Source organism: Motacilla alba, chromosome 1A (assembly GCF_015832195.1).
Source record: "Motacilla alba alba isolate MOTALB_02 chromosome 1A, Motacilla_alba_V1.0_pri, whole genome shotgun sequence".
Taxonomy (NCBI): Eukaryota; Metazoa; Chordata; class Aves; order Passeriformes; family Motacillidae; genus Motacilla; species Motacilla alba.
The window spans coordinates 1,473,728-1,488,281 of record NC_052031.1 but is presented as its reverse complement, the minus strand read 5'-3'; the positions used below and the strand labels follow the sequence as shown (position 1 = coordinate 1,488,281).

The 14,554-nt window shown below is 47.6% G+C and overlaps 1 protein-coding gene across 1 annotated transcript in view; it reads left to right on the top strand.

Annotated features, from left to right (window-relative positions):
- Window positions 1-924: 924 nt before the first annotated feature.
- LOC119707935 (neuroepithelial cell-transforming gene 1 protein-like) overlaps window positions 925-14,554 on the top strand; it is a 38,556-nt gene continuing 24,926 nt past the window's right edge. The window contains exon 1 of the mRNA XM_038153598.1: window positions 925-1,065. Coding sequence (XP_038009526.1) covers window positions 959-1,065 — 107 coding nt within the window. The 5' untranslated portion in view covers window positions 925-958. The remainder of the gene's footprint in view (window positions 1,066-14,554) is intronic.

Genomic DNA, 14,554 nt, shown 5'->3' with positions numbered 1-14,554 from the left:
TTGAGACGGCTGAGCTAGGACAGAGGCTGGACAGAGTCACAGAATAAAGCAGGGATTTGTTCAAAGCATCTCCTCCATGGATCCACCTTGGGCAGCACAAGAGCCCAGCCAGGGCTGCAGCCAAGAGGAACCCAAATGGTCCCAAAATGAACCCCAGAGGAACCAAAATGAACCAGAATGGTCCCAAAATGAACCCAAGATGGACTAAAATGGTCCCAAAATGCACGAGCGCTCCCGGGGTCTCTCCCTTGGCTCAGCTCTGCTCCATTTGCCCCTTGCAGTTCATTGTCCCGTTCCAGCTTTGGCCCAGGCACTCCCACCCTGCTTGTTTGTCTCTCTGCAGCCCACGCTGTTTGTGCTCCTGGCTGAGCTTTGGCTCATTTGTCCTTGGTCCCGGCTGGAGCAGGAATTGTTTTGTCTCACCATCCCCTCACACGAAGCCCAGCCCCACAAGCTGAAGCAGCTCAGAATGTGGAACACAGAAAAGCCAAACCTGAGGGAAAGTGTGATTAAACACCCTTTAAGGCTGCTGCTCAGGGCACGGGCGGACTCACCATCCCTGGAGATATTTAGGAACCACTGGACGTGGCGCTCAGCGCTCAGCTCTGGCTGACAAAGTGCCGCTCGGCCACACGTTGGACTCGCTGGTCCCCGAGGTCTCTCCAGCCTCCCCAACGCCGCCATCCCCGGGAATCCCGGGAGGGACGCTTGGGGCGACTCCCGCGCCGTGCCTCAGTTTCCCCCCCCCGGCCGGGGCGCTCCCTCAGCGCGCTCCGCCAGGGGGCGCTGCGCCCGCCGCCTCCCCGACAGCCCGCGCCGCCCTCCGGCCACGCCCCCGCGGCTCCTGATTGGCCGCCGCCGCCGCCGCCGCCATTTTCAAACCGCCGCCGCCGCCGCCGCCATTTCTCCCCGGGCTGAGGCGCCGCTGCCGCCGCTGCCAGCCCCGCTGCCCGTCCCCATGGAGGCAGAGCCCCTGGGCCAGAAACCCTCTGGGAGGAGACGGGGCAGGGTCAGCATCTCGCCCCCGGCGGGCGGCACCCCCGGTGTGGCCACCTCCTGCAGCCGGTAGGAGTCGCGATCCCCCCGCGTCCCCCCGTGAGGGGCTGAGGGTGACCCTTCAGAGGAGACCCCGCCGGCCTCCCGTGTGAGGAGGGTCCCTCTGGCTTCCTGGCCGCCTTGTGAAGGGACCCCCGGCCGGCTGTGAGGGGATTTTAGAGGGAAAATCCCTCCCTTCCCATCTCCTGAGGGGAATCCCTCTCCTGCGGGCTGTGGGAGAATCCTTTGCCTTTCTGCCTCATGAGTTGGACGCTTCCTTCCTCAGGCTGTAACAGCTTTATAACATGTCCCCCAATGAGGAGGGGGTCTGTAGCTCCTATCACGGAGTTTTAAAGGGTTGGAATGATCCTTAAGGATCATCCAGTGCCACCCCTGGCAGGGCAGTGACACCATCCCAGGCTGCTCCAGCCTGGCCTTGGACACTCACAGGGGTCCCAGGAGCACCCACAGCTTCTCTGGCAGGGCTGGGATCATCTCCCTCTCCTGGGCATAAAATCCACCGCAGCACCAGCTGTGCCTTTATTCTTTGTTTAAACCCCCGTGTGAGGTGTGTGTTACTGTTGCTCTGAGGTATCAAACTTGGGACATTTTCCTAAGGTCACACCCTGAAAGAAGTTTAGGAATAAAATTACCCTGAGGTTCGGTTCACGTTATTTGTGTTGACCCCAAAATGTTACCTGGGCGTGTTTAGAATTTAAGCAGATTTGACAGCCCCGGATCAGCAGAGGTTTGGGTTTCCTGTTGCCCTCAAGGATAGGAAATGACTTTTCCAAGCGTGCAGGTGATGTGGAAAGCTCTTGGGTGTGACCAAAGTGGCTTTAGTTACCTCAGCACAAAGAGTTCCTACCTACAAACGCTGTGCTTGGACAGAAATTTATTCCTGGCTGTGAGCAGGGATCAACCTTTGCATCCCAGCTTGGCTCGGAGGGGTCAGAGACGCTCCTGCTTCTCCTCCAGCCTCATTTTTCCATGGAAGTGAGAGCGAGGAAGGTGAGCGGAGCAATCCCTCGTTTTGGAAAAGTTTCCCAGGGGCTGGAGTGGATGTTCTTAATTAGGCGATAAAAGCGAAATAAACATTGAGGCGTTTGTGTTTTGCAAGCATTGGGCGAGTTCCGGGCGGCAGGAGGGTTGAGCAGGCTTTGAAAAAGAAATGTTTTCATCCAGACGTGCTCTTGAAAAACCAACCTGGAGCTCCCTAATTAGCGCACTGTGAAAAGCAGAGCCTAATTGAAGGCTTGCGTGCTTCGGGCTGGTCCGGCATTGCTGGGTGAGGCTCGTTCGCATGGGAGAGGCCAAAGGAATTGGGATAAAACTGGAAAGGAATGACTGCAGCTACCTCTGGTCAGCCGAGGTGCTGCCAGCTCAGCGCCTCTGTGGTCTGGCGATGCCCAGCAGCTCAGGATGCTGCTGCTTGAGGCGTGTTTAGAGAAATTGAAAAGTTAAACTGGGAGGTCTCCAGCCCGGCTTCAAATTTGGGTCAGCTTGGCACTGGCTGGGAGAGCTCTGAAAACCTCCAAGGACAGGGATTTTCGTACCTCTCGCAGCGTGGTCACGCTCACTGCAGGGCGGTTTTCCTTGGATTTACTGGGAATTTGCCATGCTGCAGCTCGTGCATGTGGAAGGGTCTGCTTCTGGTTTGAGCTCCTTTTCAGATCGTCTAGACAACACTTAAATCCCCTTTTGCCTTCTTTAAATCCCTTTTTGCCTTCCCTGGATCCCTTTTTACTTTCCTTAAATCCCCCTTTTTGCCTTCCCTGGGTCCCCCTTTTTGCCTTCCTTAAATCCCCTTCTCCCCCATTGCCTGGATCCCTTTTCCCCCTTCCCTTTTCCCCCTTCCCTTTTCCCCCTTCCCTTTTCCCCCTTCCCTTTTCCCCCTTCCCTTTTCCCCCTTCCCTTTTCCCCCTTCCCTTTTCCCCCTTCCCTTTTCCCCCTTCCCTTTTCCCCCTTCCCTTTTCCCCCGTCCCAGGCCCAGCCCCTGCTCCTGGTCCCTTTGTGAATCCCGGGGATCTTTTTGCCCCAGTTGTGTTCCTTGCCCTGGGGAAGCCCGAGCTGCTCCCAGTGTCCAGATGGGATCTCCCAAATCCCAGCTGGCATCATGGGAGCTCTTTGCTTCCCAGCCACGCCGCTGCACAGCACCAGCAACAGAGTTTCAGTTGATTAATCCTTGCAGCTGTTGGGGACAGAGTGACAGAGGGTTTGTTTTCTTAATTAAAAAAAGAAAAAAAAATACCAAAGCTGGAAGCAGTTGGATTTTAAACTTTAGCCCAACGTGCAGAATCTGTCCTGTGCTCATGGGTCTGGCTGGGATTTAAGCGAGGCCTCCACTCCCTCCAGACCATAAATACATTCAATTTATGCACGACAAGTGACCTCAGCCCTGCGTGTGCACACACCCGTGAAGGAGCTTTTGTCCCCACCGCGTCACCCGAGCGAGCCTTTGGGCTGCTCCAGCCTCAGCCCCCGGGCTCCGGGAGCCCCCCCGGCAGCGCAGGGGGAGCTCCAACCCGGGCACGAACGCTCAGTGCCGTGCTTGTGCCTCGCCAGTTGGGATTTTGCTCGTTTGAGGTTGCTTGGCTGCTGTGCTAGTGAGGGTGGCGGGTTTCAGTGCTGGCCAGTTACCGGGCTGTTCTCTTCCTGGGTGCTGTTAGGGAACCCGGAGGTGCTGGACAGGGCTGGGAAGAAATTATCCCTACAACTGAGTGGAATCATTCGTGAAAAAGAAAAATAAGAGTTTTTAAGGGCTAAAACCTCACTTGTCTCCTTTGTTCATTGGGCTTCTCCTCAGCTGTCTTTGGCAAAACAATTCCACAATCTTCCAGCAACTGGGAAGAAATGATCCCTAAAACTGAGTGGAATCATTCATTAAAAAAAAAAAAAATCAAATAGGAGTTTAAGGGACTCGTTGTGAGGTAGGAATAGGAGAAAGGCAAAGCAGGCTTACAACTTTAAAAGGGTATAAAGAAAAATTTATTAAAATCAACTTAAAGTGTAACAAAAATCAGAACAAAACGTTTAGAACATTTCTCCTCCTCCACAACCTTTTCTTGCCCCGACAATGTAAAGAAACAAAAGCTAAAATGTCAGTCAGTTTACCACCTCTGGAATTAGTTTACTTAGGGAGAGAAGTCCCTCTTGTTAATGTTAAGGAGGATTTCCTATAAGGAAAAAACAATTTTGTTAAAGTAATGGAGACCTTTTTATAAGGAAAAAAGAATTCTCTGGTGGCTTTCTCCTGCATAGCAGCTGCCTGCTGAAGGGAAAGACAAAATTCCCGGGTGTCCTTGCTCTTTAAAATGTCTTTTCACGCAATTGTGTGCAACCTCCTAGCAGCTAAAAGTTTTCTATCCCTTCTATAAATGTCTCCCATGTCAAACTAAGAGAGGGCGAGGTAATTCCCTTTATTAGCCTGGAATTCTCAGCACTGCAACATTCCCGAGCCGTCTGGAGCTGCTGTTTCAGTGGGGTATTTTTAAAGGATCGGATTTCACTCCTGCCCTGCTGCTGGAGGATTCCTGATGCTCCCAGAGAGAGGGAGGTGCGAAGGGACGGGGGATTTGTAGCAGCCTCTTGTTTGTCGTGTCTAAAAAGGGAGGAGACGGTGCTGGAGACGGTGACTTCACGCAGTTATGAACAGGGAATGTCTGAGCTCAGGGTGCTTTTCACATCTTCTCATTTTCCATCTATCTTTTTGATTTCTTTCCCCCCCTGGCAGTGCACCTGCAGCTCTTGAGTCGGGTTTCAGGTTCAAAAGGAGAGGTGATTGCAGAGGAAGCTGCAGAGTGTGCTCAGAAGGAAAAACACAGAATGACTTTCCCTCTTTTTCCAGAAGTTTTCCCAGAATCCAGCAGCACAAGTGGATGAGTGTTTTTCTCTCAACCTTTCCCCCCACCCCAACTCCAGCTGCAAGGAGATAACAAAAAAACTGACAAAAACTTTAATCTGGGACAGATAAAACACCATTTATTGTGGGATTTGTTTGTTTACTCTCTAATCTTATTCCAAATTTCCTGGTTTCTCTAATCCGGAGGTGAATCCAGGTGAAGCTTTCTGAGGGAACCCATGGAAATAAAGCCGAGGCCTCTCTCCTGCTCCAGACACTTTGTTTTTTTCCTGGAGAATGGCTCTGGAGCAGCTCCTTCCAGCTGGGAGAAGGAGCCCTCCAACCCCAGGCAAGCCTGGAGCTTGGAAAGCTGATTTTTATCTCTCTCCAGAGCCAGCTGTTCTCTTTGACACCTGGAAACATCAACTCCAATGAGATTAATCCCAATTAATTGGCTGTGGATTAAAAATGTTTTTATGAAGGGTGGAAGGTGGAAAAGATGCTCAGGGCTGAGAGAGTCAGGCCTGGCAGCTCCTTCTGGGATTGACCCGGAGGTGCCAAAGGAGCAGGAGAAGAGCTCAGAGCTTTGGGCTGGGATTTCTCCCAAATTCTCAAGCTTGAGCTGCTGCCCAGGGCAGGGTCCCCAAAGCCTCCAGCCCCACTGGGGAGTCGCTCTGCTTTTGAAGCTGTTCAGAAGAATTAGGAACTGATTGTGACTGGATGGCCGGGCCAGAGAGAGGCAGTCACCAGAGCTGTCCCTCGGGGCTCGGTGCTGGGCCAGCTCTGCTCACTCTTTATCGATGGCACGGGTGAGGGGATCGAGCCTGTCATCAGCCAATCTGCAGGTGACACTGCCAGCTGTGTGCATCTCTTGGAGGGTGGGAGGGCTCTGCAGGGAGACCTGGAACGGTTGGAGGGATGGGCAGAGTGCAGCAGGATGGAGTTTAATGAGTCCAAGTGCCCAGTCCTGCACTCTGGCCACAGTAACCCCTGCAGTGCCACAGGCTGGGGATGGCGTGGCTGGACAGTGCCCAGGCAGAAAGGGACCTGGCAGTGCTGGTCCCCAGCCAGCTGGACACAGCCAGCAGTGTGCCCTGGTGACAGGAAGGCCGGTGACAGCCGGCCTGTGCCAGGAACGGTGCGGCCAGCAGGAGCAGGGAGGGCACCGTGCCCTGCCCGGGGCACTGCTGAGGGCACGGCTCCAGGGCTGTGCCAGCTCTGGCCCTCAGCCTGGAAGGACCTCGGGACAGCGAGCACGTCCAGAGGGGACGGCGAGGCTGGAGAGGGGCTGGGACACAAACCCTGAGAGGAGCCCTGAGGGAGCTGGGGGTGCTCAGCCTGCAGAAAGGAGACTCAGGGCTGCCCTCATCGCTCTCCCAGCTCCTGAAAGGTGCCTGTGCTCAGCTGGGCTGGGCTCTGGCTCCAGGCAGCACTGACACAGCCAGAGCACACAGCCTCGAGCTGGGCCAAGGCAAACTCAGGCTGGAGAGCAGGGAAAAGCTTTTCCAGAAAGGGGAGAAAGCTCTGGGATGGCTGCCCGGGGAGGTGCTGCAGCCACCATCCCTGGCTGTGCCACCAAAGCCTGCGTGTGGCACTGGGGGCCAGCGTCTGGCTGGGCTGCACTCGATGGCCTTGCAGGTCTCTCCCAGCCCAAGGATTGTGGGATTCTGTGAAAAAGTCAGGTTTTACCCTTCCACCTTTCCCGGTGGCTGTGGCATTGCTGGATTAGGCTTGCAGGGATGAAGGAGGGAACAAAGGTGGAATTTTGTTGGTGGCAGCCTGAGAGGTTTCGTGTGAAACGAAGCCCTTCCCATCCACGCAGGGATTTTGTCAGGGGGAGCTCTGTTTGCAAGGAATTTGTTGTTCACTCATCACCAGGACTGGCTTTAACGAGGCATCCGGAGAGAGGGAGTCCTTCCTGAATTAGAGATTTCAAAAAAAGCTTTTAAAAATCTTCCCTGATCACCTGCACAAGCTGCAGTAAATCCAATTGCCTTTGATTTATTCCCTGGCTACATTTATCCCATTAAAGGCACTTGTTTGTTGGCCACTGACCTCACTGCTGTGAGGGCCAAGTGCTTTTGATGCTGGTGCTTTTCTTGCCTTTCTTCTCCTTAATTATGGCTTTTCTGCCAGCAGTGTTTGTTTGCTCTTGATCTTGGCCGCGATTAAAGCTCTGTTCCAGCAGATTTTCTAGAGCTGCTGAGAGCCTCCCCGAGAGTACAGACACCCACTTCTCCTTGCCATTATCACATCAAAGTTCACCCGAACTGGAAACTTTGCCTCCCCTGAAGAAGGTGGTGATTAAAATGCGGCATAATTGGAAGCTCCAAGCTTGCAGAACATGTCCAAAGGCTCCCATTCCCGGTGGTTTGGTTTTTGTTTTTTCCTAAAAGCAGCTTGTGAGTGTCTGCGGTGTGAGGAACCCACAAGCACTGCAGGCAGTTGTCCTTCCAGAGGCCTCAGACAATTCCCAGGAGATCAGAATATCCCAGATTATGAATCCATATTTTGGCCTGAAGTTACTGGAAAAGAGTATTGATACTTTGGGAATCAGTCATTAAAAACTCTTATTGGACTTATTTTTTTTTTTTAAGGGTTAAGACCCAACCTCTGTCCTTTGCTCCTTGGGCTTGGCACAACAATTCCACAATCTTCCAGCAACTGGGAAGAAATGATCCCTAAAACTGAGTGGAATCATTAATTAAAAAAAAAAAAAAAAAGGAGTTTTTAAGTGCTTAAACCTCATTTGTGTCCTTTGTTCCTTGGCCCAACAATTCCACAATGTTCCAACGACTGGGAGAGGGCTGGGAAAAAATTATCCCTAAAACTGAGAGGAATCATTCACTAGGAAAAAAATCAAATAGGAGTTTTAGAGTTTTTAAGTGTTTAAAGCCCACTCGTGTCCTTTGTTCTTGGACAATTCCACAATGTTCCAGCAACTGGGAGAGGGCTGGAAGTGACCCCTAAAAGCGAGGGGGTTTGGCTGTGATCCTGTGATGTTTTGGGGTTTTCCTGCTGTAGAATCATGCTCGGTGAAACGTTTCAAGGTCGCTTTTCTCTTTCCCTACATTTTGAGTGCCAGGGTTTATTAAAATCCTTCCGAAGTGGAACGAAATCCTGATTTCACTGGACACATCTTCCCAGCTCTTGTAGCTGGTGTGTTCCTGCAAGGGACAGAAGGTGTGAGCAGCTCTGGAAATAATCCCTGGCTTTTCTGTTGGGATGTGTGAGGCCACAGGCAGAATAAACCAAGCTGAAGGATCATTTCATGTCCTTTTGTGGAATCTCTTCTATTCCCAGTGCAATTTGTGTTTCTCGGTGCTTGGAAATGCTGGGAAAAGGAATTTTCTCACAGGAAAGATGAGGTAAAATAGGAGAAAAAAATACTGTAAAATCTTATTTTTAAACCACGCTGCAGTGATTAAAACCCAGGAAAACCTTTCAGCACTCAGCATCCCGGTGTAAATGTTGATTATCTTAACACCAGGCTTTTAATTACTTTGTGCTGATGATAGACTGCTCATTATTGCCTTGTAAAGCACAAGTCAAGCTACACTTAGCAAATAATTACCTTCCCTCACAAACCATTATCCTCAACATCCACCGGAGCTGTTTGTGCTGCTTTAATGAATATTTTCAGGGCGAGCTCGTGGCAGGATAGGAAACCTCACAAAGGGGATGAATTTCAGACGTCAAAAAATGAGAGCATCTCTCCTGTAAGAATGTCCCTGGGGATAAGGATGAGCCCTCAGTGCTTTTTTATCCAGTGAAATCAAAACCCACAGAAGATTCGTAGGTCATGTTTAACCAACCCGGTGACCTTTCATGACCAGGTGACCCGCCTAGTGGATGCAGGGAAGGCTGCAGATGTTGTTTATTTGGATTTCAGCAGGACCTTTGACACTGTGTCCCACAGCACACTCCTGGAGAGGCTGGCAGCCCCTGGCTGGGACAGCAGCACTGACACTGTGTCCCACAGCACACTGAGGAGCTGGGACAGCAGCACTGACACTGTGTCCCACAGCACACGGAGGAGCTGGGACAGCAGCACTGACACTGTGTCCCACAGCACACTGAGGAGCTGGGACAGCAGCACTGACACTGTGTCCCACAGCACACTGAGGAGCTGGGACAGCAGCACTGACACTGTGTCCCACAGCACACGGAGGAGCTGGGACAGCAGCACTGACACTGTGTCCCACAGCACACTGAGGAGCTGGGACAGCAGCACTGACACTGTGTCCCACAGCACACTGAGGAGCTGGGACAGCAGCACTGACACTGTGTCCCACAGCACACGGAGGAGCTGGCAGCCCCTGGCTGGGACAGCAGCACTGACACTGTGTCCCACAGCACACTGAGGAGCTGGCAGCCCCTGGCTGGGACAGGAGCTCTCTGTGCTGGGTTAGGAACTGGCTGCATGGCCGGGCCCAGAGTGCTGGTGAGCGGTGCTGCATCCAGCTGGGGACAGTCCCCAGTGGTGTCCTGGTGAGCGGTGCTGCATCCAGCTGGGGACAGTCCCCAGTGGTGTCCCTCGGGGCTCAGTGCTGGGGCCAGTTGTGTTCAATGTTTTTATTGATGACGTGGGTGAGGGTTTCGAGTCTGTCGTTAGTAAATCTGCAGGTGACACCAAGCTGGGAGCGCGTGTCCATCTGTCCGAGGGACGGGGGGCTCTGCAGAGGGACGTGGAGCGGTTGGATGGACGGGCAGCATCCAGTGGGATGGAGTTCAGTCAGTCCAAGTGCCCAGTCCTGCACTTTGGCCACAATAACCCCTGCAGCATCACAGCCTGGGGACGGGGTGGCTGGGCAGTGCTCAGGTGGAAAGGGACCCGGGGGTGCTGGTGACAGCAGCTGAACACGAGCCAGCAGCGTGCCCGGGTGGCCAGGAAGGCCAGTGGCATCCTGGCCAGTGTCAGGAATGGTGTGGCCAGCAGGAGCAGGGAGGGCACTCTTCCTGGTGAGGCCACACCTCGAGTGCTGTGTCCAGCTCTGGCCCCTCAGTTCAGCAGGGACGTGGAGAGGCTCGAGCGTGTCCACAGGAGAGCAGCGAGGCTGGAGAGGGGCTGGGAACACGAGCCGTGTGAGGAACGGCCGAGGGAGCTGGGGGTGCTCAGCCTGGAGAAAAGGAGACTCAGGGGTGACCTTGTCACTCTCTGCAGCTCCTGAAGGGGGGCTGTGCTCAGCTGGGGTCGCTCTCTTTCCCCGGGCAACCACAGACAGAACGAGAGGACGCGGTCTCCAGCTGCGCCAAGGGAGACCCAGGCTGGAATCGAGGAGGAAGTTTTTCACAGAAAGAGTGGTCAAACACTGGAATCATCTGCCCGGGGAGGTGGTGGAGTCCCCATCCCTGGATGTGTTTAAAAAAAGCCTGGATGTGGCACTGGGTGCCATGATCTCGTTGAGGTGTTTGAACATGGGTTGGACTCGATGATCTTAAAGGTCTCTTCCAACCTAGAGATTCTGTGATTCTGTGATTCTTCCCCATTTTCCTTGTGAGGAGCTGCAGGACTTCCTAATAAAAAAATCACTTCATTTCTAAATCAAAGCACTCGCAGCAGAGCTGGTGTCTCAGGCAGGTTGTTCAAATTTTAATCATTTCTGAATGAACAAATGATATAAAATAAACTTTTCCTGCTCAGGCAGGAAGAGAGCTCAGGGGTGTTCCCAAAACTGAGCCTACAAAGCTTTTCCTGGTGCTGCCGCAGCCCAAAGCCACTCCCAGCTCCCCTGAGCGGCTCTGGAAAGACAGAAAAAGCCTCCCCCAAAGATTCCTTGGGCACAAGAGCTGAGCTGTGTGGGCTGGGCCTGGTGCTCTTATCAGAAAATAAAACAGCTCCTGATCCTCGCAGTGCAGAACTGCCTGGTCCCAAATGATGAGAATTGCTTTTGCAGTTTAATATCTATCATTATTTATTTGATTATTATATCATTAATATCATTATATCTATATTATAGCTATTATATAGAATATCTATAATATATTCACCGTATGTTATATTTATTACACATTAAATATTTTCTATGTAGTATAATTGTTATATGATTATATCAATATAATTATATCATTAATTGTTTTTAAACTTTAATATTTATTATTATTGATTATTATATCATTTATATAATTAATTGCTTTGTAGTTTAATATTTATTATTATTTATTCGATTATTATATCATTAATATAATTAAATCTATATTATAGCTATTATATAGAATATCTATAATATATTCACCGTATGTTATATTTATTGCACATGAAATATTTTCTATAATTGTTATATTATTATATTAATATATTGATAACTATTACTATAACATATTATTATATATATTGTGTTATTATTATAAATATATATAATTGTTATATTGTATATATATATTTATATATATATTTATATTTATATAATTGGTATATATTCCCTATATATTCCCTTTATCATTCAAGTGAGAGAATAGGCAGGGGTGCTCCAAAGCAGGCTGGAGGGTGCAGAAGTTATCTGTTCATGGGAATGATTTGGTGAACGGCTGGCCAAGGAATGGTGCAGGATCCATTCCTTGGAATCAGGAGCAGCAGGGAGACAAGCCTGGCTCAGGCAGGCCCCGAGCTGGGCTCAGCTGTGGGAAAGCTCCGTCCATCCCTGCCCAAACGCCGGGCTCAGGAATTGATGCGCTGGGCTCAGGGCAGGCAGGACTTGGTGAAGGGAAGGAGAGATCCTGACTCCATTTCAGAAGGTTGGTTTATTATATCATGAGATATATTATATAAAAAAACCACACTATAACTGTACTGCAAAGAACAGAGAGAAAGATTCATCAGAAGGCGAGACAGGAATGGAAAAGAGTGAATAACAAAGTTCTGTGACTCCAGAGAGTCTGAAAAGGAACGAATAACAAAGTTCTGTGAGTCCAGAGAGTCTGAAAAGGAACGAATGACAAAGTTCTGTGACTCCAGAGAGTCCCAAAAGGAACGAGTAACAAAGTTCTGTGAGTCCAGAGAGCCCCAAAAGGAACGAGTAACAAAGTTCTGTGAGTCCAGAGAGTCCCAAAAGGAACGAATGACAAAGTTCTGTGACTCCCAGAGCCCAAAAGGAACGAATAACAAAGTTCTGTGACTCCCAGAGCCCAAAAGGAACGAATAACAAAGTTCTGTGAGTGCAGAGTCCCAAAAGGAACGAGTAACAAAGTTCTGTGAGTCCACAGCCCAAAAGGAACGAATGACAAAGTTCTGTGACTCCCAGAGCCCAAAAGGAACGAATAACAAAGTTCTGTGAGTCCAGAGTCCCAAAAGGAACGAATGACAAAGTTCTGTGAGTGCAGAGAGTCCCAAAAGGAACGAATGACAAAGTTCTGTGAGTGCAGAGCCCAAAAGGAACGAATGACAAAGTTCTGTGAGTGCAGAGCCCAAAAGGAACGAATAACAAAGTTCTGTGAGTGCAGAGCCCAAAAGGAGTGAATAGCAAAGCTGTGTGGGTGCAGAGCCCAGAGCTGCTCCCCTGCGCCGGGCAGGCAGCAGGAACATCCCACCCGGAGCGGGGCAGCAGCGGCTGCAGCCACAGCAGCACAGCACAAACTGCTCCCAGCTGAAGCTGAGCCCTGCGGCTCCTCGGGAGAAGGAACCCCAGCACAGGGATCCTCAGCAAACATCAGAACTGCAGCTAATGCTCTCTGTATAAATCTAAAATATTATATTTTAAATAATTTTATATAAAATTAATATTTTAATAATATCAGATTTTAAATAAATCTAAAATATACTCAAAATAATTCTATATAAAATTAATATTTAATAATATCAGATTTTAAAGAACAAATCTAAAATATTATACTCCAAATTATTATATGTGAAATTAATATTTTCTAGGAGAAATTTCAAATTTTCTAGGAGAAATCAGATTTAAAAGAATAAATCTAAAATACTATACTCAAAATATTATATACAAAATTAATATTTTAATATCAGATTTAAAAGAATAAATCTAAAATATTATATTGTAAATAATTATATATGAAATTAATATTTTAATAATATCAGATTTAAAAGAATAAATCTAAAATATACTCAAAATTATTATATACAAAATTAGTATTTAATATCAGATTTAATAGAAGAAATCTAAAATATTATATTTTAATTAATTATATATGAAATTAATATTTTAATAATATCATATTTAAAGTAATAAAACTGAAATATATTTTAAATAATTATATATTTAATTAATATTTTAATAATATCACATTTAAAATAATAAATCTAAAATATACTCCAAATAATTATATATTTAATTAATATTTTAATAATTTAATATTTAAAATAATAAATTTTTAAAATCTATTTAAAATAATTTTTATATAGTTAATGTTTTAATATCAGATTTAAAGTAATAAATCTAAAATATTATATTTTAAACAATTACATATAAAGTTAATATAATATTACATTTCAAATATTTATATTTCTTTTTAAATACATCCTATTTAAATGTAATATAATGTTTAAACATTTCTAAATTATTTCAATATTTATAAATATTGAAAATAATAATTTATATTACTATTGAATAATATAAAAATTTAAAATATTTATATTATTATATACATTATATATTTATTTTTGTATATTTTATTTCTATTTATATATATATATAATTTATCTCTGCGTTGTGGGAGGGGATCACCATGGAAATGGCATCTCCTGGCAGCTGAGTGATGGTGCTGTTTGTGGGAATTCAGCAGGGAGGGAGGAATCTTGGGGTAAAAACAGGGTTTGGATCTTAAAATTACAAATCTGGAACCCCCCGATGTTCCGCTCATTTCTGGTACCAGAAGTTGCCGTCAGTGTTTCCTTTCCTGATTCCTTCCTTTCTTGGTGGGGTTTTCACCAAAAATAAAATTCTTTTAGAACAGAGCGAAGGTCTAAAAGCAAACTCAGTGAAGTGATGGCAGAATTCCCCGATTCCAGCAGATCTCATGGAATATTTTACCCAGATTCCACGATGTTTCCCTGAGCTTTGTGCAAGGGTTGGCTCCAAGTGCCAGGCAATTTGGCTGCCATGGGATGTTCCCGCTTTGGCTGATTTACAGGAATTTCCCCTCTGGATGCTGGGAAACTTCACCCCTATTTGATTTCCGTCCATTTTTTACTTTCTGGGGTGGGTTTTTTTTTCCTTTTTCCTTCCTTTTCTTTTCCTGTCAGTATTTTCCACTTTGGTTTCTGCCTCTCTGCTCTCACCTGGGAGAACAGCAGGAAATTTGGGATCTGGGGAGCATCAAACCACAAAAATGAAAGGAAATTTTCCAAATGCCCAAGAGAGGAAAGCAGAGCTAAAGCAATCATAAATGGAAATAAGAATTATTCCCAGAAATATTTGGGATAACAGGACTGGGAAGGAATGGTCAGGTATTAAAAGATTATTAAGTTGAAGCTTTTCTATCCCCATCTTTTTATACAAATATCCTGGAGAGCAGCTGCAGTTTAATGGAATATTTACGTGTCTAAATCCATTCCTTGTTATTTTAATTTCAATTTTGCAGCTTGCTTGGTTCAGCTGAGAGACAGAAAGAATTCCACACCTGGAATGCCAGGAAATCTTTTAGGTTGTGGTGGGTCCCACACATCCTGGTGAGGAGGGAAACACCTCATTAAAGGTGCTGCCCTCACTGGAATTAATTTGG